This window comes from Blennius ocellaris (genome assembly GCF_963422515.1).
Source record: "Blennius ocellaris genome assembly, chromosome: 10".
In the NCBI taxonomy this organism is placed as follows: domain Eukaryota; kingdom Metazoa; phylum Chordata; class Actinopteri; order Blenniiformes; family Blenniidae; genus Blennius; species Blennius ocellaris.
In genome coordinates, this window is record NC_137659.1 from 2,813,460 (window position 1) to 2,840,119 (window position 26,660).

Sequence of the window (26,660 nt, forward strand, 5' to 3'; positions counted from 1 at the left end):
TGGACCCCCTTCGTGTGGAAGTGTTGCGGTGGGGATCGACCCCTCCCGTGTTATTGCAGCGTGCAGCAGCTTCTCGGAGAGTCGATATCGGGCTATCGCTGTTTATTTTCACTCCCTCCATTTGTTTGTTTTGTTAAGGTTTCACTCTCCATCATAATGAATCACTCTTTTTTTTTTTTTTTTTTCATCTTGTTCTTATTTATTCTCATGGCTGGAGGTGGAATGTGGTGGTTGATGAGGGGCTGGAATGAACTGAGCCTTAGCCTTAGCCCGGGGGGGGCGCTCGGCGCATATCTTAGCATAAGTGATGGGCGACCGGAGGGCTGGAGCCCGGCTGAGAGCGCCCTCAGGACAGCAACTCTGACAGATCATGTATTTATAGGTCTGTTGAAAGACCTCTATTGTGTCCCACATAGCCCGGGAGCATGTCTGTCCTCTGTATTATAATAAAGCCGCCGGCCTCACCGCGATGATGGATGGGTGGCCCTTGAATGGCGAGCTCCACAATCATTAGAGCAGGAGGCTGATGCAGAGGTGTGCCGCCGCCATACTGTACCGTTAAAACCTTTTTAATCAAGGATAGCGCGCTCTTATTAATTCTCCACTGTAGGAGCGAGTGAGGAAATTTGCTGATGTTTTTTTTTTTTTTTTTTTTTTTCCCCTCCACCTTTTTACCAGAGAATACATTTGAATTATCTCAGCGGTTTGAAACTGCCTGCAGGTTTAAATGTGGCACCTTTAGCATTTTTCACGCAGCTTCGCAGGTCAGATTTCCCCCCAAAATTCCTCCACACCTCAGTGTAAATCGCAAACCTGCAACTTTACACACACAAATATACATATACATATGTATTAGGGTTTTTTTTCCCGTTTTTTTTTTTTTTTTGAGAGGAACTATTTTCAAAAATCGAAAAAGAAAAACAGAACTTGCCCCAGTAAAAAAAAGAAAAAAGCAAGAAAGAAAGAAAGCGAGAGAAACAGCTTGACTTTTCTCCGCCTTAAGCCTCACAAGCAGAGTGGTGTTTGAGCTGTTTCCCAATCTCATGTTCTTCTGTTACCTCTGGAGTAGAATATAAATGATTCCCTCTCAGTGTACACTGTATGCCAAGGGGCCTGCAGCCACCGTAGTCCGGTCTAAAATTCCTCACTGCAAGCGCACCATAATTCAAGGCCTGACTGATAAATAAACAATGGGGAGCTCAGCGTGTTGTGGAGCAGTACCACACACTCGCCACATGGAGCGCTGTCATACACCTGGGGGAAGGGAGGGGGGGGTCGGGGGTTAATCCAGCTTTCATTAAATTACCAGAATGTAAATATTTCTAACTATACCTTAATGTTGCTCTTATGTCTCACACGTTCAAGAATGTGAATCTTAAAAAAAAAAAAAAAAAAAGAAGAATTCTGTTAAAAGACCTAAAACTGTTCAAACAAATACAACAACCAATAGCTTAAAAGCTAAAATGGTTAAAAGAGCGTTAACGGCTGAAACTGTTAAAATGCCTATAGCTGGTGAAAGAGCTCAAGCAGCTAAAGGTTCGAATGGCTAAAAGAGCTCAAATTGCTAAAAGAATGAAAAAAGTTCAACGTTAAAACTGCTAAAAGCGCTCAAATGGCTAAAACAGTAAAAATCGCGAAAACTGCTGAAGGAGCTCAAATGGATTAAAAGCTCAAATGGCTAAAAGAATGAAAAAAGGTCAAAAGGCAAATATTGCTAAAAGAGCTTCAAGCGCTCAAACTGTTAAAATGGCCATAACTGCTGGAAGAGCTCAAACAGCTAAAAGTTCAAATGGCTAAAAGAGCTGAAAGACCTACAATAGTTATAAAACTGAAATAGCTAAAAGAATGAAAAAAGCTGAAACTGTTAAAACTGGTATAAAAAAACCAAAAAGAAGCTCATATGGCTAAAAGACCCCAAAGCGGCTAAAAGAGCTCAAATGGCCAAAATAATGAGAAAAGTTAATAGTTAAAACTGCTAAAAGAGCTCAACTGACACTACACAAGGTTGAAGAAAATTAGAAAGGCACACTATGCATGGCATGACAGCAACCAGGGTTGCCAGATGTGACTCACAGTTTCCAGCCCAAACATGGTAAAACCCACACAACTCAATAAAAACTAAAATCAGCCCGTGTGGGGAATCATGTTAAAACCATAGAACTATTATGTGTGTCTTAAACAACAGGACATACACACAAATGCATGAAATAAACAAAGTTAAAAGGCAAAGAGAGTTTGGCTCCCCACTTGGGGGATATTGCCCTATCTGGCAACGCTGGTCAGCCTGTAGATTCATTTTGCAGTGGTTGTTAATTACAAGCCGAAAAAATCTAAACAACGGGAATTGTGTACAGATCTTTGCAGCGTGGGGCCTCGTATTGTCATGGTGCAACGTGAGGTGACTTCTTCAAGTATCATGTTTGACTTTTTGCACATTTAATGTAATGTATTACAAATTTCTGTGTACGTCTCCACATTTAAAGGAACTTATTACCCACCTGTGCACATTTTGTACAACTTCTCACTCATTTCATGTATAATTTATCACATTTTGTTTGAACTTTCTGCTAATAATATACGAATACCTGCACACGTTCAGCTCATTTTATGTGTATTTTGTGCACATTTGTGAGTATTAGGTGCAACTTGTAGCACATTCAGTGAAACAAGTTGCTCATTTCATCTTTTATTTTGGCTCATTTAGTGCAACTTACTAGACAGTTGATGTGTTTTACTGCATATTTTGTGCACCTTTCATCTGTTTTTATTTGTATTTTGTGCACATTCTGTGCAACTTATGACCCAATTTACATCTGTTTCAAAAATGGGGTAACTTTTTGCACATTTGACTGCATATTTGGAACTTTTTTTGAATACGTGCTCATAGATCAGTGCACTAAAAGGAAGATATAAGTGGCGCTCTGGTTATTTAAAGGTTACTATAATCTATATTTACTGATCCTGAGAGTTTTGGGGAAGTTTGTGTGGATTTCGATAAGCAGCAGTACGATTTCACTCAACGAAAAGGACGCCAATATAAAAGAAGCACCCGACTGATGAGTCCCATCACTTTTGGACCGGTTTGTGAATATCCACAAGTCTATGACTGGTTAATCCTCCCTCGACTGTCCGTTTGTGCTTTTTATCCCACCAGCCGTTGTCCACCCGGGAACAATTAAAGCGTTAATAGAGTGTGAAGGCATTCATCACGCAGGACAACTCATTTTTCCACGAGAAATAATGGCTGGAAAAATTGTGACCATTATATTATAATAAAGGTATTTATGAGCCTTCAATCTGGCAGCCTCACGATGAGATATCTTTGAAAATTTGAAATCAGTTCCCGAGGCCGAGGGAGGGAGAGAGAGAGAGAATGAGAGAGAGAGAGAGAAATGGCAAGGGAGAGATGTGGGAGTTGTGTTTTTGCTTTTTCGCCATAGGTTACATTTATAATTAAAGCTGCAAGCAGCATTGGTCGGGACCTCGAGATTGCCCGTCGGGGGGGTGGCTATGAACGGTTAATTAAAAAAAATATTATTTAAGCAAAAAAAAAAAATTAGTACTTTTATTTTGAAAAAACGGCGTCGGAACCAGCTAACTAGCTAGTGATTTGTGACCGCAGCACCCCCATTAGGCCACCTACCAAATTTCAGCTCAATCGAACAATGTTTACAAGCATGCTAACGGGCATGCTATGCCGCAAGCTAGTCGAGCTGCCTGTAAATGTCTGTTGGGTACTCCCCAGATGGCCCCGATCCTGAATCTGGTCTTACTTCAATTCTAGTGTGAATGACACTGCACTTATGGAACAATAAAGGTTTTTCAAAAACTTCCACCAACATGAATTATATAGCCTCAGGCCAAGCCTCCTACAGAGGTCAGTGTGGGACATGAGAGTGACCTGGTGGAGTGCCGGGCCTAGGAGGCCCGGCCTTTGTCGGCGTGAACGAAGGTGTGAATGATGCAGCAATAAAGCTTTTTCAAAAACTTCCACCGACTTCCATCGTACAAAGGTCAGTGTGGGACGATGGAGTGACCTGGTGGAGTGCCGGGCCTAGGAGGCCCGGCCTTTGTCGGCGGTGTGAATGATGCAATAAAGGTTTTTCACAAACTTCCACCGACATGAATTACATGTCTCAGGTCAGGCCTCCAACAAAGGTCAGTGCGATACATGACAGTGACCTGGTGGAGTGCCGGGCCTAGGAGGCCCGGCCTTTGTCGGCGTGAACGAAGGTGTGAATGATGCATCAATAAAGGTTTTTCACAAACTTTCACCGACATGAATTACATGTCTCAGGCCAAGCCTCGTACAGGTTTTGCATGTCCTCATGACAGGAGAACATGAGACATGAGAGTGAGGTCAGGTCACATGAGAGTAACCTGACCTGAGAATGACTGGTGAGGTCACTCTCAGGTCAAACTGCAGGATATGACAGGCTGTCAATCACACAGCAGTGATGAGCCTGAAGCTACAGGAAGCTGCCCATATATGGAGTGATGCACTGACCAATCACAGTGGAGAATTTCACAGCTGCGCCGAGCGCGGACACTCTGACGTCAGAGTGAGCCAGAGAGGATTATATTAGAAGATTTTGCGAACAACTGCTCTTAATCTATATTTATCGGGGGAGTATGTGGATAAAAATACCATACTTTTGTAGGAATTTTTGTCCTCTTTAAGATTGTGTACGCTTGGAAGCAGTCGGAGGTAAACTTTGGACACCAGGGTGCGCTGTTTGGCGACAACGCCGGATATCTCCCATCAGGATTCAATGTAAAAATGTAGAACGGAAAAAATGTTACTCTGTCGCTTTAACTCGTCATTCTGGGGACTTGTTTTGGAATTTTCCCCACATATGTTACATCCTCTTGTTCGGCAGGGTCTCGTGCGCGTGGCGATGCCCTCGGTTTGTGGCTGAGAGTCACGGTTTGCAAACAGTTAAGAGTAGTTCGGGGAGTTTAAAATCGTTGATTTTGGGGGAGAATTTTCCGTTTCCCCATGTTAATGGATGACAGGAGCCAAAAAGGCGAGTAGGGGGTGGGGAGCTTGGACGGCTAATAAAAATTAAACTGGACTAGGTAAGAAAAATTCCCTCTAAATTATTGTAGTAAACAATCTCCTCTATTTTTGTATATCTCAATTTAACCGATACGACCTTCGCCCTATGATGGTTTAGATTTTCCGTTTCGGCCTTTTTCTCCCTTTTTTGGGCGAACACCTTACTTTGAAAGGCAAATAGCCGGCTTCCTGTTGGAGTTAGGTCAAAAGTTAGAGCGCGTGAGTCGTAGGGCTCGAGTAGACGAAGAAGTTTCGTATTCGCGACATTTCTCTACGACATTCCTACGGACCGTGGCGGGCGATTAAAAGGGTCTAGGTGGCGCTAGAGAGCCATTTTGGGATTTTCATGGAATGTTTTGACATGATCTTCTGAAGGCTGCGACTTTTCACGAGCCTGCCAAATTTGGTGAGTTTTTGAGCGTGTTTAGGGGGTCAAATTAGAGCCTAACGGAGAAAAAAGCAGAAAAATAAAAAGAAGAAAAAACATTCGAAATACAATATACAATTTCGCCACCAGGTAGTGGCCGACGCCCCCTTCGGGGGCGTCGGCCACTCTGGGAGGGTCAGGAGAGGGCCTGGATGAGTGCGGGCCCTCCTTTGGAGGGCCCGCACTTTTGGCGACGACGAAATCCAAAAGAGACCTGCCGTTGGCTGGGCCTAGGGCCCAGCCGTTGGCGAGGTCCCTAATTATCTTGCTGGCATAAAATGGCCGAGAGGCTTTTTCCAATAAAGGTGGGAGGCACCTGCAGTACAAACTCTTACCTACAGACGAAGGCGGAAGAGGAGAGAAATAATAACAAGCGATAATCAGTGTGTTTGGTCAGGATGTTCATTAGGACGGGGCTGCGAAGCGCTGGCGATCTGGAGGTGAACGAGTCCGCGCGCTGACCTTCAGCTGGTGGTGAGTAAGCACGGCCCGGAGAGCGAGCGAGCGAGAGAGAAGACTTCCTCCCGGCTCCGGCTCTCTGCCTTCTGACGGCTGGAAATAATCAGCAGAGGGAGAGAGAGAGAGAGAGACGCAAGTGAAAGAGACATGATCACAGACACACCGCAGAGAGGAGGAGGATCTCACATCGCTTTATTCTCCTCTAAAGCGCCCCGCCGCCACCAGCAGCACCACCTCGTCCTCTGAAGGGACTGGAAGTCGGTTTTTTAATACCGCTCATCTTTTCTTCAACAGCCCCGTGTCCTCGGAGAAAAAAGATCTCTAATTCCTTTTTAAGTTAGTCTGAATGCAGGAAGCGTGGAGCAAAAAAGGCCTGGACAAGGTCTCATTAAGCTCCGGCTGCCCCACAGGGAGCCAAAAAAAACACAGGAGGTCCAAAAAGAGGGGTTGAATTCAAAGCTGAATATATGTTCATCCCTTCATTGACACGCTACAACATTTTAATATAATTGTGACTCTATCAATTATCTAACTGGCTTGTTAATGGTTATTCAACAGGTTTATGTCAATAAATAAGTTTCACCAATAGATATGAAATTAAAGCCATCCGTTGGCTTAAGCACAGCGGCTCACTGATCTTTCATAATCAACATTTTTACCTTATTTTTGTTTTAATAGACACCTGGCTGGTTTAAAAAAGTTTAACATAATAACATAATATACAGTTTAACATAATAATCATCATGACAGTTTAGTTTCGTCTTCATTGAATCTGTACTACAAACAAAAGTTATTTTGCGAAAGTGTTTTTTTTATTTAGCTTAAAGCATTTTTTTGCCTTGTGATAGATTTTAATAGTAGGAACGAGCCATTTATCTTAGCACACAAAAAAGTGAAACAGGTAGAAATTGGTAACTTTGATTTGGCAAAAATTCATAAATTCTGCCTCAAAAACTACTTCTATGGGGATGAAATTACTTAAGTTTGCATCTTGATCACTGTGTTTTGAATAGTAGTAAAATTTGTCTTTCTTACCAAATGTTAGAAGAATAACAAACATAAACAGCTAGCTGTTTAGCTTAGCAACAGCTAAACAGGTAGCTGTTTAGCTTAGCAACAGAAGGAGAAATATAGCCTGGCTGTTCATAAAGGACACTAATCATTACGTTATATATTTTTAAAGATTTGTAATAACTCGTTGAAAATGTAAAAACATAAAAAAAAAGTATTGTGATTTGAATTATGTTGAGCTCTGTTTATTTATTTATTTATTTATTTTTAAAGACCCTGCAGTAATTTTCTGAACGCAATCCAAAGGTTCTGACAGAGTTGATGCGTTATAACTACCTGCGCCGTGAATGCTTAATTAGGCCCGCGATCGTTTGTTTCTTCCATTTGCACGATGCAGAACAAAAGCGTGGCGGCGCACCACTCGGAATTGCACCTCTAGCCTGCGAGAACAACAGTCAGTCAAAAGTGAATCTGGGGCAAAGAGGCCTGAAAGGGAGACGTTCAGCATCAACCGCAGATCGCCAAAGAAAGTGGAGATTCTGCCAAAAGCGATGCAGACAAGACGACAGGGGCTCCGTGTGGGATTTCACTTTGGGTTTTTTTTTTTGGTTTTTTTTAAAGCCCCTGCAGGAATAAGTGGAAGCACAACTGACAGGACTTGCGTGGAGAAGTCGGCTGCATTCAACATAACTCAGTAAAGATGCGCCGGTGTCAGTCCTCCGAGGTGCGATAACTAGCCTTACCTAAAAAAAAACAAAAGCTACATAATGTAACAGATTTCACTCTCGGGTTGAATAAACCACATCGCACTCAAATGTGACGGATCGTTAAAAGAAAATAACTATAGAATATGATATGGAATTGTTCAATTTGAGTTTAAGTATTTTGCTTAGATTTGGAACGTCAACCAATGACGATGGAAGAACACCCTCGGAATATGTGAAAGGCAACCTACTAAGCAAAATACTTGCGATATGGAACATTAAGATCACACAAAACACTGGGAGGAGTTTATGCTGTTAGATTAATTTACAGCGCAATGCGATTTAAAACGTCTAAAAGAGTTCAGGTTGTTTTGATTGGTGCTCGCCGGCGCGAGGCGCCAGTGGTGAACAGATCGCAAAACGACACGCGCTATTTAACGTAGCATTTATTCCCGACAGTGCGATTCACAAAGTCTGAAAACGTCTCGATGATCGCGTCGGCTCAGGTTTTAGAGATGGTGGCTTTTATGGCGGGTTTTTCCGAAGATTGAAGATTTCGACCGCGTACCTCAAACTTGGACTTTGTGACGGATCATCTTCTATATTATGTTTTTCTTTTCGCATTTTGCTTTGACGCCCTCACCGACGTGTCGGACTGATGGGCGTTTCATTCGTTCGTTAATTCGACCAACGCCACCAAAGCAAAGGCGAAAGCGATGGTTCGTTTCTCAGAAAATAATCAAACGAGCAGCAGAGCGTCTGAAACGATTGACTTTTTCTCAAATTTCCCAACAAATGAGAAGTTTTTGACGTGCAATGCTTCGAGGAATTCAAAAGAAGTCAATTTAATTTATAAAGTCCATTAAACATGTGCAAAAATCCATCATCGGAATAATGTCTTTTATTATTCTTTGTGGATCGCACACAAACTGAAGTTGTAATCTATCTGTGTGTTAAATGCTAAATGCATGGATCTCATTTCTACTTTTACCCCCCCATGTCTTCTTCGCGTCCGTCTTGTCATGGATGTATGGTGGAAATAAAGGTGATCCTGGGAGTGGGGTGGGTAGTACAATAAGCTTTTAATCTGTTCAGTCATTTCTGAGGCAACAAATTCGCTTTAAAAAGATGTAAAAACACAAACACATATACGATGAAAATTTACAGGAAGATCACGATCCAATTAAATAATTCCCAAGGCAAATGGTGTAATAACTTATACACATTTTTATATTTGTCTCACTGTGTGCGTGTGTCTGCGGTCGTAGATGCTAAAATTTCATGATGCTAATGTCAAATCGTTAGTATTTATCGGCGCAAGCTTCATGGGCGTCATAATGTTCATCGTTATTCTTGAGAAAAGTAAATGAAAGTGAAGATGTGTGTGACATCTGAGACATTCGGTACTGTTAGCATGGCGCCAGTCACCTTTTTGGGAACGGGGGAGGGGCTCCGTAACACTACATCAGCAACAAAACGCGTGATTAAAAATCATATTTAACCTAATGTAGGCTCCAAGTTTTAAAACAAACTTTCTTTAGGGGGGGGGGGGGGATCCAGCATGTATAAATCCTTTTCCTTTTTTTTTAAATTGGTTGATGGAAGGGAAGGGGGCGGGGGCTTAGACAATCACAAATGTCCTCGTAATCTCAAACTGATCAAACGTCCTTCTGGCACCAAAAAAAAAAAAAAAAAAAAAAAAATCTCCTCTTGCACTTCTTTTTTTTTTTTTTATTCTCTAGATGGTTTGTCAAGTTTCAGAAACAAAAACATCAACAAGGAAATGAAGAAAAACAGAGTCCACGGAGCTCCGAAAAGTCCGGCGCCCCCTGCTGCCCCGGGGTGGAGGTTCAGGAGGCTCCTAGTCCAGTTGCTCCTGCTTTATCCTGTTTGAATTGGGCCCCCGCTGACCCGTCCTCCTCAGCTCCCGCCGCAGGACGTACTCGCTGAACTGGGACGAGTCCACGCCGCCGCCGCAGGAGCCGGCGATCTCGAAGCCGCGCTGTTGGAGACGCTCTAGAACCTGCGGGAGGCGGAGGAGGACGTGTGAGACATCGGACTGGAAGTGTCTCCAAAGTCTAAGACAGTCTGCGACAAATCATGACAGGTCATGTAAAGTGTGTTTTCTTTAATTTTTTCAATACATTGCTGCAGCTAGCCGCTTAGCTTAGCACGGAGAAGAAAAACAAGCGGAAACAAGGCTAGCCTGGCCAAACGTTCCAGCGGGTGTTTCCGTCATAGATATATAAAACACTAGATGCCGCACGTCGCCGCCTGTGATGTGCCTACAGTTCCACCATTTTGGGGCGGTCACCCACGAATGCTAAACATATTGATCCCAGGCTAATTAATCCACAAAAACATCCGTAGCTCGCTTGCTAGTCCACGTAGCAACACAAACAATATCTCATTTTAAAGCTCAGGAAAAGCTCTAACCCGTGGAAGACGTTTCCCTTCCCAGTAATTCCTCCATGAGGTTTGCACGGGATTGAGCTTACCATTTGTTTTGCTACGTGGACTAGCAAGCGACAGGCGCCGATAGGCCGTGCGGCATCTAGCTTTATTTTATCTATGGTTCTCGTTAGTATCTTGCTAGCTTCAGCTGCAAAAAGCTAATGGCATGTTTTGATTAATTTTTGAACAAATGCATTATTTAACATCAAGATAGACAAAGAACAGCAAAGAATGTTAATTATAAACGGAAAACTACAGTTAGCCGTTTAGCGGCAAGTGGAACATTTTCCAAAAAGTCCCACAACATTTACAACGATCAAAAATTCAACATGGTACCAATGCGACGGGTTGAACTTTCTAAAAACTTTTGAAGAGTTGCAGCATTTAAATAGGTGATTTTTCATTTCCCCCAAAATATCACACGAGAGAACAACGAATACAAACTTGTAGTTCAAATATTTTAGATTTGACGTTTGCGAGGCAAAGAGCGGCTACGCACTCGCGCAGAGAACTCGCTTAACAGCAACAACAATGGCGGACGACACGCTGCGGATGCCATTTGGATTAATAAGGAGAGGTTGGACTTCTAGAATATGAGGATGAGCAGGAGTTGTCTCCATGTCTTCCTCTGAGCTTTTGGTTCATTTCTGCGCCGCCTATAGGCTTGGCATATGTACTACATCGTTTTGAGCCGTGTTCATAGTGAATCATGACGTAGATCTTTGGGATTGAGCTGCAGTAACTCTCGTCCTGCGACGGGAATCTGGACGAGAGTCTCTCCAGACTTTTTTCCCTCTCGCATTGCCTCATTCCCATTGTTTGTGTGTGTGGCTGCTGCTCGCCTTGCAGACATCCACAGACGTGTCCAGGGGGTGGTGGTGGGAGGGGGGGGGGGGGGGGGGGGGTTTGCGGGAACACATTCCATCGAAGAGGCCCGGGGGGGGGTGGGTGGCCACTTGGCTCCCCACCTTCTCTCGTCTCTCTTACTCCCCGTTCCACCGCAGGCCCGAGCCTCCGCCAAAACTACAAAGGTCCCCCTACTGCTGGCAGCTCTCTTCTCCGCTCCCCTTCCTTCAACCCCCCCGCATCCACCCCCCACACCCCCACCCCGCCCTCCCCTCCATTAGCCGCAGATACAGCATTCACCGCCGGCGTGCTTTAATAACCAAACAGGATTATGGGCCCTGCCTGGGGACAAGCTGCCAGGGAGCGTGCTCACTCTGCACACACACACTTCAGAGGCGGGTTTGTTTGTGTGTGTGCGTGTGTTTTTTTTTTTTTTTTTTGGGAGGGTGGGGGGGGTTTGGAAGGAGGTGGAGATTGGACTTCCTCACAGTGGAGACGGAGTCCAGATCATTGTGAAATCTTTTCGAAAAAATGCTCGTCTGTGCTGACTTATTGATGCGAGTCTGAGGACTTCACCATCAATGAATCAGAGGGATATCAATATGTAATCAGGGGAAATGCCGGATTGCCAAACACACACTTGATTGCATCAGTCAAGTTGAGACAAAGGTGACTTTTGTCTTTTTTGTTTTCTTGTTTAGAAGAGCAATAATCCTGATAGGAAAGCTTTTTAAGTCTTGCACACGAGACGTGTAAATCTTCCTCGGACTTGCGATTGGACAGGGTGGATGTTCCTGTGTGCAGTTTGCATGTTCTCCCTCTTGCACATTTCTTTCCCACCTCAGTCCTAACAAGCCTGATCTACTGAGATCCTGCACAAAGCGAACCGATTTGCATTCTAATTATTTTTTAAACGAGAACAATCTGCTGGAAATGGTATCGTTTTTGTGTTTGTTTGCTTACGTTCTCGATGGAGTGATAGAACTAGTCTGTTTAATGGACTTTTTTTTTTAAAAAGTGGAATTTACTTATCTTAGTGCTATCTTAGTGTCTCAACGGGTTTAAACAATCCAAAACTTTTCCTCCCATTTATTTTTGTCAAACCTTCCAATTGTTGGGAAATAGAAATTACAAATGTGCTGAGAATGATGTGTTTGGAATGGTATCGTTTTTGTGTTTGGTTACTTATATTCTCCACAGAGTGATTGGATTAGCTTCTGTTTAATGGGCTTTTTAAGTAAAATGTACTTACTTTACTGCCCGTTTTCAAAAATATTTCCTTTGTCTTCTGTTAGACTTTTAGATGTTTTGGTCTGTGGAAGTTAAAAATGTGAAGAGAAAACGTCTCTTTTCCGTAGTGGATCAGGTTAGGCACCGTTGACTGGACTTTAAAAGTAGAATTTACTTATTTTAACACTCTAACAGTCTCAACGGGCTTCAGGTAATCCAAAATATTAAATGTAGTTTCTTTAGATTGCTGATAAATGGAAGTGGCAAACATGCTGAGAACAATCTAAAGAAGTGTTACCGTTTTTGTGTTTGCTTAAAATTCCAAATTACAATTGAAAATGACAATAGTTATTTTATCATCAATATTGTTATTGATTGCTACTATTATCGAAGATTCATAATATCATTTTAATATCTTAATTTTTAAATATATCCATTTATATATAACCTTTATTAAAAGTTATTTCCTATTGCTGTTTTATCATTTTGTTAGCCACCTTGTGTGTTTCCACATTAGACACATTATTGATTACCGATGTGTCAATATGATACTTTCATTGCAATAAATCGACTAAATATGAACATAAATAACATAAACTGCAACAGCATGTCATCAAACAACCAAACAGGTGTTTTTTTTTTAATGCAGCAAATTCTAACTAAGTTTCAAAATCCTGTCTCCACGTCCAGAAACTCTGTGAGTGTATGAGGGCAGTAAATGCTGAAGTTGCCAGAACATGGTGACAAGCTGGTAAAGAGTTAAAACCTTCCATCAGGTTTGGAGTGGATCTGCTTCCTTCCAGCTCAAAACTGTCGGCGCAGACAAAGATCTGTTCAACCTCAAATCATTTTCAGACCCAGCTTCCATCAAACATTCATCTTCTGTTCAGGTTGTGTTCAGAAAACCTCCCCAGAAAATGAGCCCAGCTAATTTGTTTGGCAGCAAAACAGAAATAGGTGCACAGACTCCGATTTTATTCCAAATTGAGCATCGATCGACCGACCGGCCGGCCGACCTCAGGGGCATCATCTGAGGTGTACCTCAGTGTTTCTCTACGCTCCCGATGTTCGTTCCCCCCCATCGGTCTGAAAGTGTCGGCACTTCCCGTCACTTCAAATCCGCCATTAAAGCCACAATTTCCACTTAAAGGCCAAGGTTTCAATCTAAAAGGATGGCCGTCCAGCAGCTCTGCGGACAAAAGCTCCCATCCCAGTCAGATGTTGTGCTCGTGTAAGGACGGTGTGTTAAGGCAGCGCTTTTAATGAACTCATCGCGTTTCTTGGAATCGGATCAGATTAATAAGGATAATCGACCTGACATGAGTTCGCACTGTAACTGTGGACGAGTGACGAGTCCTCGAGGCCCGACGGCTGCAGAGAGAAGCTGGTGAGAAGAAGAATTTTAAAAAAAAGGAAAAAAAAGGAGCAGAAGGGCTACCTGGACGGAGTTGAGGTGACAGTATCCGTTCAGGGGGAAGCGGATGACGTGCGTGGAGTCGTGGTTCCAGCCGGCATTCACCGAGTTGCACATGACGTCGCCGATCTCCGGGAACACGTCCTCGATCAGGGCCTTGTCGCCGCTGAGCGTGATCCTCTCGCCCAGGTCGGGCGCCACGCGCACCACCAGGCACTCGCAGGGGCGCGACACCCGGCCCACCTCCTGGTCCTGGCGCCAGCGCTCCAGCTCGGCCAGCATGGGCTGCAGCTGGAAGTACCGCGCCTCCTCGTACAGCAGACTGTAGTCCTGCCGGAGCAAACGGGAGTAGCGGGGCGTTCATTAAGATATTTACAGATGCAGGGGGGGAAAAAAATACTCTTCACTGTGGGTCAATCTGCTTATTTTCACTTAAAACCACTATTTTTGAGAAATAAAAGCATTTTTCAAAACACTGAGGCCCCGTTTAGACGACGTTTTCAAGTGAAAACGGAAAACTTCTACTACGATTTGGGTTTAGGCGCTCAGAGCCACTGAAAAGGAGACTTTTTTTTTTTGAAAACGACTCATTCCAACTCCTTTGTTTTCATCGTTTCTGCAGTTTCCATGTAAACATAAAACCCCCAATGCATTTTCACTTGAAACTGGTAGCCTAAATCAGAATCAGAAGTACTTTATTAATCCCTGGGAGAAATGAGAGGACAGTTCCAGCAGCGGATCAGCTCGGCAAAATTCTACTTTTTAAAAAAAAATCTGACTTATTTCACAATTTCCAGCTTAAAAATGTTTCTCGGGGAATTGCTGTACAGTCCTCGTCTCCCGTCCATTCCAAAAAGGGACTTTTTCTGGGTTTCTTTGACATTTGCAAAGTGGAATTCGGGCCACAAATTAATAACCCTGCAATGTGATGAGCTATTTAGCAAAACAGTAGCCGAGATAAGCCTCACTGGATTGATTGGTTGGTGTAATTGAAGACTCTTTTGCACAAGTTTCCAAAATTTACAAAGAAAAAAACATTTGCATGAGAAATGTCAACGTGTATAATGGAGCGAAAAGCAAAAGTCTCACAAAACGTGCACAAATACTCATGTGGCTGCTTGGCACAGATAATTATTCATGTATTCTGATCCACTGACTTATGACAGTTTGAATGAAGCGGGAAGGAATGAGGAAGTTACCTCAGGATCCAGGAAGCATCGACGTGAAGGTTAACGTCCATTATGATTGTTCTTTAAACAATATATTTCCGTGTGTCTGTCTTTAGTGCTGCTGTTACAATGAAGGTTTATGAAGCACATTTTATGATTCTCAATTAATCTGCTTTGCACAGTTGGCCAATTCAATAATCAAACATGTGTGTCAGTGATATTATTCAAGGTTTTTTAGCCTCTTATGTCTTTTTATATGGATTATCTGAAACTAATAGGAAAACCTCCTGCTGGGAAAAGGCACCCCCCTGACCCGCCCCTTTGAGAATCACTCTGTACATTTGAATCTTTATGCAACAAGAAAAAAAAAATTGTGTAATCCATATTTTGCTGTAGTACAAAGAAAAATGTCTCCATAAAAAAAATCGGATTTATTTTTTCTCGCTTGAATGTGAATAAGAGGCAACACAATGCATGACCGAGCAATAAAGCACAGTGGAGACACCATTCGGCGGAAATAGCCAAGGATCCGCAGGAGAGGAGATGCGGTGCGACAAGTAGCACAGGGTTTCGCGAGGGGCAGAGAGGCAGATCTTTTACCCGCAGGGCACACAACTGCACCACATCTTCTTTTTTTCTTTTCCGAAAACCCACCAAATGCGAAACCCCCGGACTCGGCCTGAACTTTTGGTCTTTACTTATCCCTCCCCCCTCCCCCCCCCCCCCCCCCCCCGTCAACATATTTTTTCCCACCGACGGAGCCGCCGCAGCGCAGCCGGACAAGCCCATCAGATAAATGTGGCTATTTGTTTTACCCCCGGGGGGCCAACTTCAGTAATTACTGAACTAAATGGCACATATGAAACAGAAATGCTAATGTGTCACATACAGTGAGAGTCACTCTGGATGGAGGCCGGGGCCGCGGCCCGTCTGTTTGTTTGGTTTCCTGGACGCTGGAGGGAATCGGGCCGAGGGAAAACGTCTTGATTGAGCTCTGTGTCTCCAGATATTTGGGGGGGGGGGGGGTCTGGGCGTGCATTGTGTGTGGCGAGTCGCCGGATTGCTGACTGGGGCCCGACGCGGCGTCACAGCGTGGAGGACGGAGGACGTGCACTCACTTTGAAGTCTTCTGGGATGAGGAGCTTGGACGTCCTGAGGAAGTTGAGGATGTAGCGGAACATGTGTCCATCCCTGTCAATGAAGTAGTGCTGCTTCAGGCTGTCCAGGACTATAGGCTCTGTGCCATCAAAGAGACGACCGATTCTGCCCACAGAGAAGGGGGAGGGAGGGGGAGGGGGAGGGGGGAGGAGGGGGGGCAAGAAACCAAAAGGAGGGAGGGGGGGAGAGAACATGAGGAGATTAACAATCACATTCATTATTTATTTTGGTAAAACGTTTCATAAATAAATTTATTAAAAAAAAATAATAATTGAAAACATTTGGAAATAATAAGGAAAGAAGAGTATGAAAAAGCAAAAAAGAAAAGAAAAACGAAAAAGATAAAAAAAATTATTAAATATTCTGAGAAAAGAGTAAAGACCAAAAAACGCTGGCTGAAAAAAGAAAAAGTAAAAAAAAAAAAAAAAGACAGAAAATTTCAAAAAATGTATTTAAAATAATGACATGGAAGAAAATTGAGAAAAATAAAACAAAAAATTTTGAAATATAAAAATACTGAATTTTGAGGTGGAAAAAAAACCAAAGGATACAAAAGCAAGTAAAGATGAATAAATAAAAACACCAAAAATTGACAATTTAGAAAAAAAAGCAGAGAAATGAAAAAAAACAATACAAACATATTACAAATAGACAAAAATGAAGAAAGAAGCATAGATCACAGTAAAGCAGAGTAGGGTCTAGTACAGCACAACACAGCAAAGAGAGTAAAGACTACAAGAGAGTAGAGGATAAGTAGAGTCACAGTCTAGTAAAATAGAACACAGTAGAGCATATTATAGTAGAATCACAGTATTGTCAGTAGAGCACGGTACACTAGTGTAGAGCAGAGCAGAGTCACAGGGGAGTGGAGGTCAGGTCCAGCTGGTGCCGGCCAGCCTCAGGCCGCCTGCCAGTCACCCTGCAGCCGGCCTGGGAGCGACACTCGGGCCTCGCGGCCTCCAGATGGCTCCGTGCCCTTTGGCTCTTTACTGCCACTGTGACATCTGTCAGAATAACCAAGCTGCTTTTGTCTGGGCGCTGCACTTCCCCTCTCCGAGCTCCTACCAATTGTTTACAGCTTGAAAATAGCTGTGAGCTCCACGTCATGGGATCGCACCTCAGAAAACCCCGCCGCCCACCAGACACACTCGCCGTTTGCCGACGTCCCCCCCCCCCCTCCTCCTCCGAGTGCATCCGCCAGACGCTGATTTGACGAGATGTGACATTTGACTGTCACATAATGACATTAAACATTAAACAGGGTGACATTAAACTGCGAGCAGATTTTTTGACAGCGCACCAAAACACGTTTTTGGGCTCGCCTCCCGAAGACAGTCGGCCACAATATCCGGGAAAGAGGAAAAGGAGCGCGTGCAGACTCACCGGGATTCTGGGTATTTAGTTAAGGTGGCCAGACTGCTGGTGTACATGTGTCCGCCCACATCGATGTGCACAGGGGCGTTGGATTTGGTGAGCTGTGCAGGTGTTGGGATGCCCTGGTTACTCAAGGGAGACACTGGCGAGCGTGTGATCATGGGCCTGGACATGCTGGAGCGGTTATCCTGAGAAACGAGGAGACGCAGGATCAAGATGCTGCTGCTGCTGCCGCTGCCAATACCAACTTAAAGCACAAATCACGCAAAACCCACAGATTTAAGGGCTTTATGAAACACAAACGTATCATAACCGGAGAAAGAAATCTTGTTTTCCAGTGCCACACTGCACGGAAACAAGTAGAGGGGCTTCGTTTTCTGCAGGAAAAAAAATCACAATTAAAAGGGCGATGCGTGTCAAAAATATGCAATCATAATGAAACACCGGAATGTACTTGCATAAGCATAAAAACACACGTTTCTGCCGGAAATCGACTCAATGTGGACCGATGCATCGATGGCAGTAAATCATAACGACACACCAGAATCTGCTTTTCGAGTGTTGGAGTACTCAAGAGGAAAGGGCAGAGCTTCAGTTTCTGCTGCTTAACTGGAAAACTGGATGCAGCATGTGTGAAAAACATAAATAAATCATAATCTGCTGCTTCTCTGACACACTCTGAAACTTCTGTGTCTGCTGCAGATCCAACATAACTGACAGATCCAACACATTTGATAATGCACAAGAATATGTCTTTCATTTTTTTTTTGGACTTTACATTCTGTGGAGTGAAGAGTACGAGCGTTTCAAATGAGACTCCCATCAGTAGTGGGCAGGCCGACAAGACGTCAGAATGCTGCCTTCTTACAATAGCACACTCCAGAGTGAGGAGTCGAGAACGAGTTTTGTTTCTGTCTTTCTGTCTGTGAGATGGAGCAGCCTGACCTTGACCTGAATGTTGCCACAAGCATCCACTCCTGTGGGCCATAATCTTACCAAAAAAAAAAAAAAAAAAAAAAAGGAGACAAATTAATTTGGAGCATCAATCTCAGTCTTGGGGAATATGAGCAACAAAGTGATTTGAATTCTAGTAATAGGATTTGGAAAAGACTTGCCTCATGTTAACCTACAAACACCGATTTTTTTTTTCTGGAGGAAGAAGGAAATGAAATGGGATGTAAAAGTTTGCAGATGTGAGAGGAGGAGAAGTCACAGATCCAGTGAATCAAAGTGTTGCAGAAAGTGACAGATCGACCCGGTTATTCTTCTGCACCCCCCCTTCTCTCTCTCTCTCTCTCTCTCTCCCCCCCCCCCTCTCTCTGCGCGCACGGCTCCGGACCTGGCGCGCGCGCCTCACCTGCGCCGGCATCACGGTGGTCGGGGAGGACGTCACCGCGTGGTGGTGGTGGTGCTGGTGGTGGTGGTCGTTCTGCTTGAGCGACGCGCCGTGGACCGGCTCCCCGCGGACGGCGAACAGCAGCGCGGGCTCGCGGCACTCGGCGCCCCGCGCCGGCAGCCGCTTGAGGGACGCGTGCACGGACTCGTCCGCGGAGCCGCCGACCGGCCGCGGCCGCTTCCGAGCCTTCTGATGCGTTAAGTCCATGATATCCGTTTCGTCCATGGCAGCTCAGTTTTTTTTTTGTTTTTCCACCCCCAGAGCCAAAAAAATAAAATAAAATATGTTGTCTTTCCCCTCCGAACGCACGTGCCAGATGTGAAGACGCGCGCGCGGAGCGAGTGAGGAGCGGCTCGTCGCGCGGAGCAGCGTCTTTGCAGTGGTGGGAGAGAAGTCAAAGCCCCCCGACAACACGAGCATTGTAGCGCCCGCGGCTCTTTTGGGGCTGTCGCTGTTTCAGGGGCAGGTATGTGTGGCGCATTTCTCTTTTCTTCACCCCGGAATAATAAATGGAGAAAAAAATAAATAAAAAAAGGAAAACAAATCCTGCCCAGGCGTCGAGCGTGCGTCAACGTGCACATCTGGACTTCTGCGCACAGCTGGCTGCCCTTTGCCCCAATCAACCCCCCCCCCCCCACACACACACACACTATTGTTCACAATCCCTCTAACTGCAAGTTCAAAGCCTGTGACGACCCACAGCTCACGTGCACGAATAATCCATTGCAATATTGACAAAAAACACAATATCATATCAGATTTGACTCATCCCATCCCGTCAAATACACCGAAATCGTCTTTTTTTGACAGAAATCCACCAAACAAGATCAAACTTTAAAGGGTTCATCACGGAAAATGACGCGTAAATGTCATTTGTGACAATAAACAAGCACGTCATCCCCGCAGGAGTCTCCATTCATGTAGTTTTATTTTTTTTTTAAAATAGGTTTAGAAAAGCGTAGATATGAATGCTTTCAGTTTTGCTTTGTTTTTCCATATAGGCTCCTCACGTCACAAGTTCAATGCATTTCTAGTCCCCCCTGGTGGTGCAATGGGTTTAGTCTTGACCTTGACTGTGGGGGGAATCGGGAGTTTAAATCCCAGTTGCAGCAGGAAGGAATAGAGAGGGAGACATGGTGACTTTATGTGAAACTGCCCAGGTTAAATCAATAGTTTAGTGTTTGGGGAATTACATTATCTACTGAAACTTCAGTTACTGATTTCATGATCGTGATCCTTCACATTTCCAAAACTATTAGTGTGAAAGTGACGTGTTACTTGACTCGTCAGAGGGGAAATGAACGTACATTCCCAAAGACGTTTCAAGTCTATTTAAAGCATCAATGCTTTCAGTCTTCACTGCATAAAGTCCATGAATTATTTAAGCTTAGTGAAATAGTGACCTTTAAGGTAGCACTTTTTACTAATAGTTAATCAGAAAAGAGAGAGAAATTCACACGTCAAGCTCACTGAACCTCAAGTACTCACTAAGTAATAGTAATCAGTTCCTGGTGCGAGGGCAGAGATCCAATGTTGATGTCGGGCGGTGATAAGCTCACATTTCCAGTGTGCAGGGCTTCACAGTAGACTACTATGGAGGTAGACAGGCTAAATCTGTACATACAAGTTCACATAAAAGATATTTTTGGTGTTTTAATCTAGGTTATGGGTCTAAATACTGTTAGCTTACAATGCACATATTGATAAATTGATCTAAGCTGAGTGAAATAGTAACTGTTTAGTCAGTTAATGCTAAAAGTGGGCTTGTATTTCTATACTACATTTCAAAGTTTTTCAACATAGGGCTCATATTTTCAATGGCAGGAACGTTTCTCTGTGGCATCAGGAGGAAAGTAAACAGAACAATCATGCAGATTATCAGTTATGGAGAGTGGCTCTTTAGAAATGGAAAAAAAAAAGTCAACAAATGTAAATGTTGCCTCTGATGGAGCAGTTCAGAGGCCTGAAACGACCATGTTTCAAGTGAAAACGCATCGTTTTGGAATTGTTTCGTTTCAGTTTACTTTTGTATTTTCACTGCGACGTTGCGAAAATGACGTACGTTTTACACGGAAGCTGCCGAAGTGCTGAAAACGATGCAGTGAGCACGTCGGGCCACGAGTTGGCGCCGTTGCTCATTTTTGTAATGAAACCCACACACACACACACACAGGCGGATAACAATATGCCACAACATTGACAATTGCGAAAACGCAGACATTCTCGTGGGCAGACGACCAAGTTTGGATTGTTCTCGCGGTGACTGTCAAAATAAAAGTACCAAGTCCCAGGAGAATATGGACAGGGGAGTCGTGACACTCCGGAGGAAATATCATCATCGTCCATCTACTAATCATGTGCAGAAGAACTACGTACTGCGGCCGTGGGGCGCATGCACGGTCGCAGAATCTCCGAAAAGTTGCGTTTTCTCCCGTTTCCACGGAGACGGCGTCACAAAGTTCCACATTGGGAGTAGTTTTCAAAAAAAGTTGGGTTTGCCAGTGGCTCTGAGCACCACTGTCACGGAGACGGACACCCAGAACGCAGCGAAAGGTTTTCGGATTTCCACTTGAAAACGTCGTCACGTAAACGGGGCCACGTATTAGTCAGTATACGGTAATCTATTACTTTAGGAGCGGCGGCAGAAGATGGCGGGTGGGCGCGAGAACAATCATCCACGACGGATGATTAGATCTCTGCGCTGCTTCACAAAGTGTTCCGTTTTTAACATGATGTAGTTTTGAAGTCAACTACTTTCCCTGAATAATACATCGAGGGGGATAATTATCTGCTCTTTCCAGTGAAGTAAGGGTCCAAGCCCCCTTGCCCCCCCCCCTCCCATTTTTTGTCTATGCCCTGGTGAAAACATGAGCTCTGGCAGAGTGTAAACACCACCGATGATATCACGGAGCGTAAAGCCCGACCGCAACACGTCCGACTGGGCTTTGAAAGTATCCCGCCACATGCGGCGCGCACCCCCTTCACAAAAAATGCAGGGAATCCACAATTTTTAATAACATTCAGATTAAAATTAATTAGTTCAACCACTGGCCTTAAAACATCCACACTCCCGCTTCTCATTGGCAGTGTGAGTTTCACACCTAGATACCCAATTAGCAATTAAGCTTGCCTTTGAGTGCAAGGCCTCCAATGCGGTGTGTGATCCTGGTCTGATTTGCATGCCACTTGTGCACGCGCTGATAAGCGCAGGCAGCAGCCATACATAGTTTTAAAATTCAACTCCAGAATCCCTCGCAGAAGGCAAAGGGGCCTGCGGGGCACGAGGGAGAGAAATCACATGGCTGCTCTTCAAAAGGGGACCTGTGTAAGGCAGCCGGCAAAGTGCGTGGGATCACACTCAGAATGCAGGTAATTTGTTCCCTGACTAATTTGTGGAGATGGTGTGTGCGTGTGTGTGTGTGTGAGGAAGAGAGAGAGAGTGTGTGTGTGTGTGCCTGTGGAGAGTAAGTTCTGAAAACAGCTTGGTGGAATTGGATTTCCTCAAAGCCTTGTCATCGCAAAGGTGGATTGAGTGTAAAATCTGTAAGGCATTATGGAAAATTGCAGGGGAGAAAGAAGAGAGAGTGAAAGAGAACGGGCGGATGGGTGGGTGGCGGTGGGTGGGAGGGTGGAGGAGGGGGTGGGGGTGGGGGTTGGCGAGCGAGTTGAGCTCTTATATCACAGAATCTCTCTCGGAGTTGGGAGGGAATAAAGATCTTCAAACCTCCACCGGAGGATCCGCCATCAGCGAGCATCGCACCGGCTCGTCCTACCTGTTGCTGGGAACCGAATCAAAAACCTGTGCGCTCGGCGATTTTCTCTATTGCCGCACAAGCAAACCAACAAAAAAAAAAAAACGGGCCTGGAAGCTCCTTTTTTTTTTTTCCCCTTCCACCAGGCAAAAGACCAATTAAATCAACTCCCTCTGCAACTTTAAGAAACAAACCGCTGCACATTACAACCCACAAAGTCCTCCTGTCTGACACTGTAATGATCAAAAGGGAGGAGGGGGGGGGGGGGGGGGGGGGGGGGTTGCAGGAGCAACTTTAAATTGTCCAATCCCACAATGCAACTCTCCTCACTGTTTCGACATATCGTGCAAGACACAATTAGCATTTCAGATCAGAGCATTAACATTCGGTTTGGAGGCGAGCAGAAGAGTATTTTACATAATCTGGAAGGGTTGTCTCTACGACCCCCCCCCCCCCCCCCCCCCCCGGCCATTTGTTTCAAATGTCCACACAGGCAGATCAGACTGTGGGTGAACTTCAGTCACTATCATTAATCCTTCTAAGGTTTAGAAAAATATTCAAAATTGATATCGTGAAAATAGAAATGTGATAAATTGACCTCAGGTGCTCCGTGAAATAATACATTTCCAATATTCTTGCATTTAATTCAATAAAACTCCATATAATATCCATATAACGTGCAATGAGTAGATCTTTATATCATAATTTATTAGTCATGTGACTTTTATATACAATATACACTCAATTTACACAAAAACTTGGATTATTTAATCTGCATAGCCAGGCTGTGATATGCTTTGTAAGTTTAGAAAGTCTATTTTAGTATAAACATAGTGGGGAAAAGTTCAAATCTGTGCTGCAAATAAAAGTTAGAATGATCAACTGGGAAAGAGAGGAAAATCAAATTCAACCTGATTTGACCATTAAAAAAGAAATCTCAGCATGATATAGAGCAGAAATATCACTTCTAATGATTCTCACTCGATTGGAGTAAAAACCTGCTTGATAAAGAACTTGCAACTTCTAAAAAAAACGTGAAGATTTTACATCCAATGACTCACATAAGAGTCGCAGTTCAAGTAGAACCACATGTCTGCTTCAAAATATTTATTAGTGAGCAACAGAGAACGTCACAGCAAAGGAGGTGACGTCCTACGAAGAGACAAGAGCCGCACAAAAACACCTTTTTTCAATCCTCTCAGATGCGTTTAAGTGCAACTTTTTCCTAGGAAAAAAAAAAGCGCACAGAAGTTGCACGTGCAGTGACGCGCTCTGGTTTAGTTACAGCGCCATCAGGTGACCAGAGCTGACAGATCATCCACCGACCCACTGAAACTGGTGAAACTGGTTGCTGGGCTTTTGTTTTCCCCTTCTCTCTTGTCCCATGTGACCAAAAACATGGAGGCTTTTCTATTTATCTTTTAATGTTATTTTTTTTTTCCAACTCCTCTGCTGTTTTACGGTGGAAAATGTTTTTTAAATAAAAAGTCTTTTTCTGGGTTTTGGCCGCACAAAAAGTACATACAAGAGCTGAAGTAGACGTTTGTATGCATAGTGTTGTAGTTTTTTTTTTTTTTAAGGAATTAAGTACACAGTGTTAGTTAAGAGCTACTTAAGTTGAATGCGTGTTTGCCGATTCGCGTCCGGAGCTTGGAGCAGATTACGCACGGCGCAGTCAGACATGGAGGAGGAGGAGGAGGAGGAATCGGGCGAAGAAAATAAAAGAAGAATCAGCTCCCAATTCCTGTCTTTATTTATTTATCTTTTTACATAAATGTGACTCTCCTAACGCGGTATTAAAAAAGGATGATTCACGGATTCTGCATTGACGTGTGTAGAAAAGGTACATCCTGTCATACAGAAGGGAGAAATCCGCCCGCGGCGAAATTACTCCACAATGGCGTCTTTCATTAGGAGATCTGGGGCAAGCCAGGAAATGGAACTGTTCACAAAAAAAAAAAAAACACACGAAGTGGGCTCCGAACGTCTCCACGGGGAAGACGCCACAAAACACACGACGCGCGTTTTGAGTAAGTTAGGAGCAAGTTGTGCGGCGACGGAGGCTGTTTTTTTCTTCCCCCTTCCTCTTCTTCCTCCCGGAGCTCGAAACGCGCCAGGAGCGAATTCACACGGTGGATAAAAGTGGAGTGTTCCTGCTCGCTCGACAATCCGCGTTTCTCCGAACGACGCACGAGAGATACGAAATAATAATAATAACCCTCCTATATCACAGACACGTACAGTAAGCAATGAACAATAGCCAGGAAGTGGTTAAATCTCCCTCTCTCTCTCTTTTTTTTTTAAAAGAACTGTACCGCTCGAATCGCTTTGGCACATGCGTAAAAGCTGCTGCGCCTCAACGTCCCAGTCCATCCAAGCTCGGAAATAACAGCAAACCAAATAAATCTTAGGCTTACCTGAAACATGGAGCGGCACAAAGTGATACCCTTTTCTCTCTCTTTTTTTTGTGTTTCCTTTCCGATTTGGCCCCACGGTCTGCTTGCTCTTCCTACACCAGTGAGAAATGCAATAGCTTGGCTAAGGTAGACAGAACAAAATACAGAGAATACTTGCTCCGGGGCTCCGAAACCCCTCAAGGCAAAGATCAGGATACAATTAGCTCATGTCTCTGCCCCAGTCTAAACCAATCTGCAGAATAAAACTGCCAGCAGAAAGAAAAAAAAAAGAGAGAAAGAAAGAAAGAGGGAAGAGATCACAGCAGCAGCGCCCCAGTCTTTGTCGAGTTTATGTTTTTTTTATAAAATCAAATAAATAATTGTTGTTTTTTTTTTTTTTTTTTTTGCCTGCATTTACAACACCCGCAAACCCCTCCTGCCTCCAACTTGCCTCCTTCTCGGAGAGGAGCTGATTTTAATCGTTATGATTAGTTTTGATGTAACGTTCCCCGGGGGCATTTCTACAAATGGATGGAGTGTTTCTCTGCCAGGGAGGAAAAGCAGCAGATGATGATAATTATATAGATTGTTGGTGGAGCCCTTTGATTTCTCTTCCTCCTCATTTTCTTCCTCAATATAACCTGTGTAGTCTTCCTCTTCTCCCCATTTAAAAACAACAACAACCCACAAATGCACTTGTTGATGAGTCTGGAATCAACTTATAATGCAATAATCCGAGTTTTTCTCCCCTTTTTTCTAATCTTTTTTTCCCCCGTCTCCTTTCCTCCCTTTGGACAGCCTCCAAATGACGTGGTTGTATAAATAAGCACTTGCAGCTTGCCTTGCCTCAATCAAGTCTGAATCAGTGCCCGAGGGTGATGTGCGAGCTCATTTCAAATGTTCAACCATGCATGATTTCAGGAAGATTGAGGCACTTCTGAGGCTTTTGAGAATGACTTTGGGGGATGCGCACAAGTGAAGGAATTACACGTTTCAAAGGCAAGATTTTTTATTTTTTTTGGGGTGGGGGAAACAATCACACCACCTGATATCCTGTGCACACAGAAACATGACAGTGACAGTTATTCCTGTGCGTTTCTCTCTCTTAAAAAAAAAAAAAAAAAAAGTTATCTCCGTTGTGCACAATGGAGGGAACGCCAGAACGCCTCTTGCGCCCCCTACTGTCTTGAGCGCGCAGTTTGGTTTTTTTTCTGCACACACACACACGCAGCTGCAATGGAGGCAAATGAGTTTGTTATTGTAACACAAGACGACATGAGAAGCAGAACTATGAGAAAAGGATGGCGAGAACATCCACGTGAAGCAAATATTTACTTGTTTTAATCCAGAGGGGGAAAACCAAAACACAAGTTAGGTTTTTTTTTTTTTTTTTTTTAAAGCACGATGCCACGTTGAGGTTTGACCGAGCCTTTTCCAAGCTCCCCTCATCAAACCCACCCTCCCCTCTTTCTCTCTCTCTCTTTCTCTCTCTCTCTCTCTTTCTTTGAGCATCTTCAGCACATGACAAACAAACATTTTCCTTTTGAGGATCGGGCCAGTTCTCCCTTTTGTGTCCGTCCAATCCAGTCATTAAACTTTCCACTGGGTGGACGTCCCAGCACAGGGATTAGCGTGTGTGTGTGTGTGTGTGTGTGTGTGGGAGGGAGGGAGGGGGGGGGTGAAGTTCTTCGATGTTTAGTGTCACACAACCACAGCACATTTTTATGCCATTAGTCCGACAAACTATAGCCCCCGAGGCCCCGCGGTCCCATACGTTAGCCATTTTCCACCCAAATGGGAGCCATTCCTGA

The 26,660-nt window shown here is 44.1% G+C and overlaps 1 protein-coding gene across 3 annotated transcripts; it reads right to left on the bottom strand.

The window, feature by feature from the left end:
• Positions 1–8,722: 8,722 nt before the first annotated feature.
• kctd1 (potassium channel tetramerization domain containing 1) lies at positions 8,723–25,180 on the bottom strand. 3 transcript variants are annotated; one of them, XM_080503915.1, is made up of 6 exons: positions 24,871–25,180; positions 17,581–17,682; positions 17,315–17,493; positions 15,892–16,036; positions 13,629–13,934; positions 8,723–9,683 (listed from the first exon to the last, which is right to left on the bottom strand). In XM_080503915.1, exons 1-6 carry the CDS (start codon positions 24,877–24,879, stop codon positions 9,522–9,524), a joined length of 903 nt encoding a protein of 300 aa, XP_080360041.1. In that variant the 5' UTR covers positions 24,880–25,180; the 3' UTR covers positions 8,723–9,521. The 3 variants fall into 3 exon arrangements, with proteins under 3 accessions (XP_080360041.1, XP_080360042.1, XP_080360040.1); XM_080503916.1 differs by lacking the exon at positions 17,581–17,682 and having other exon boundaries at positions 24,871–25,179; XM_080503914.1 differs by lacking the exons at positions 17,581–17,682; positions 24,871–25,180 and adding an exon at positions 18,663–19,218.
• Positions 25,181–26,660: the final 1,480 nt, after the last annotated feature.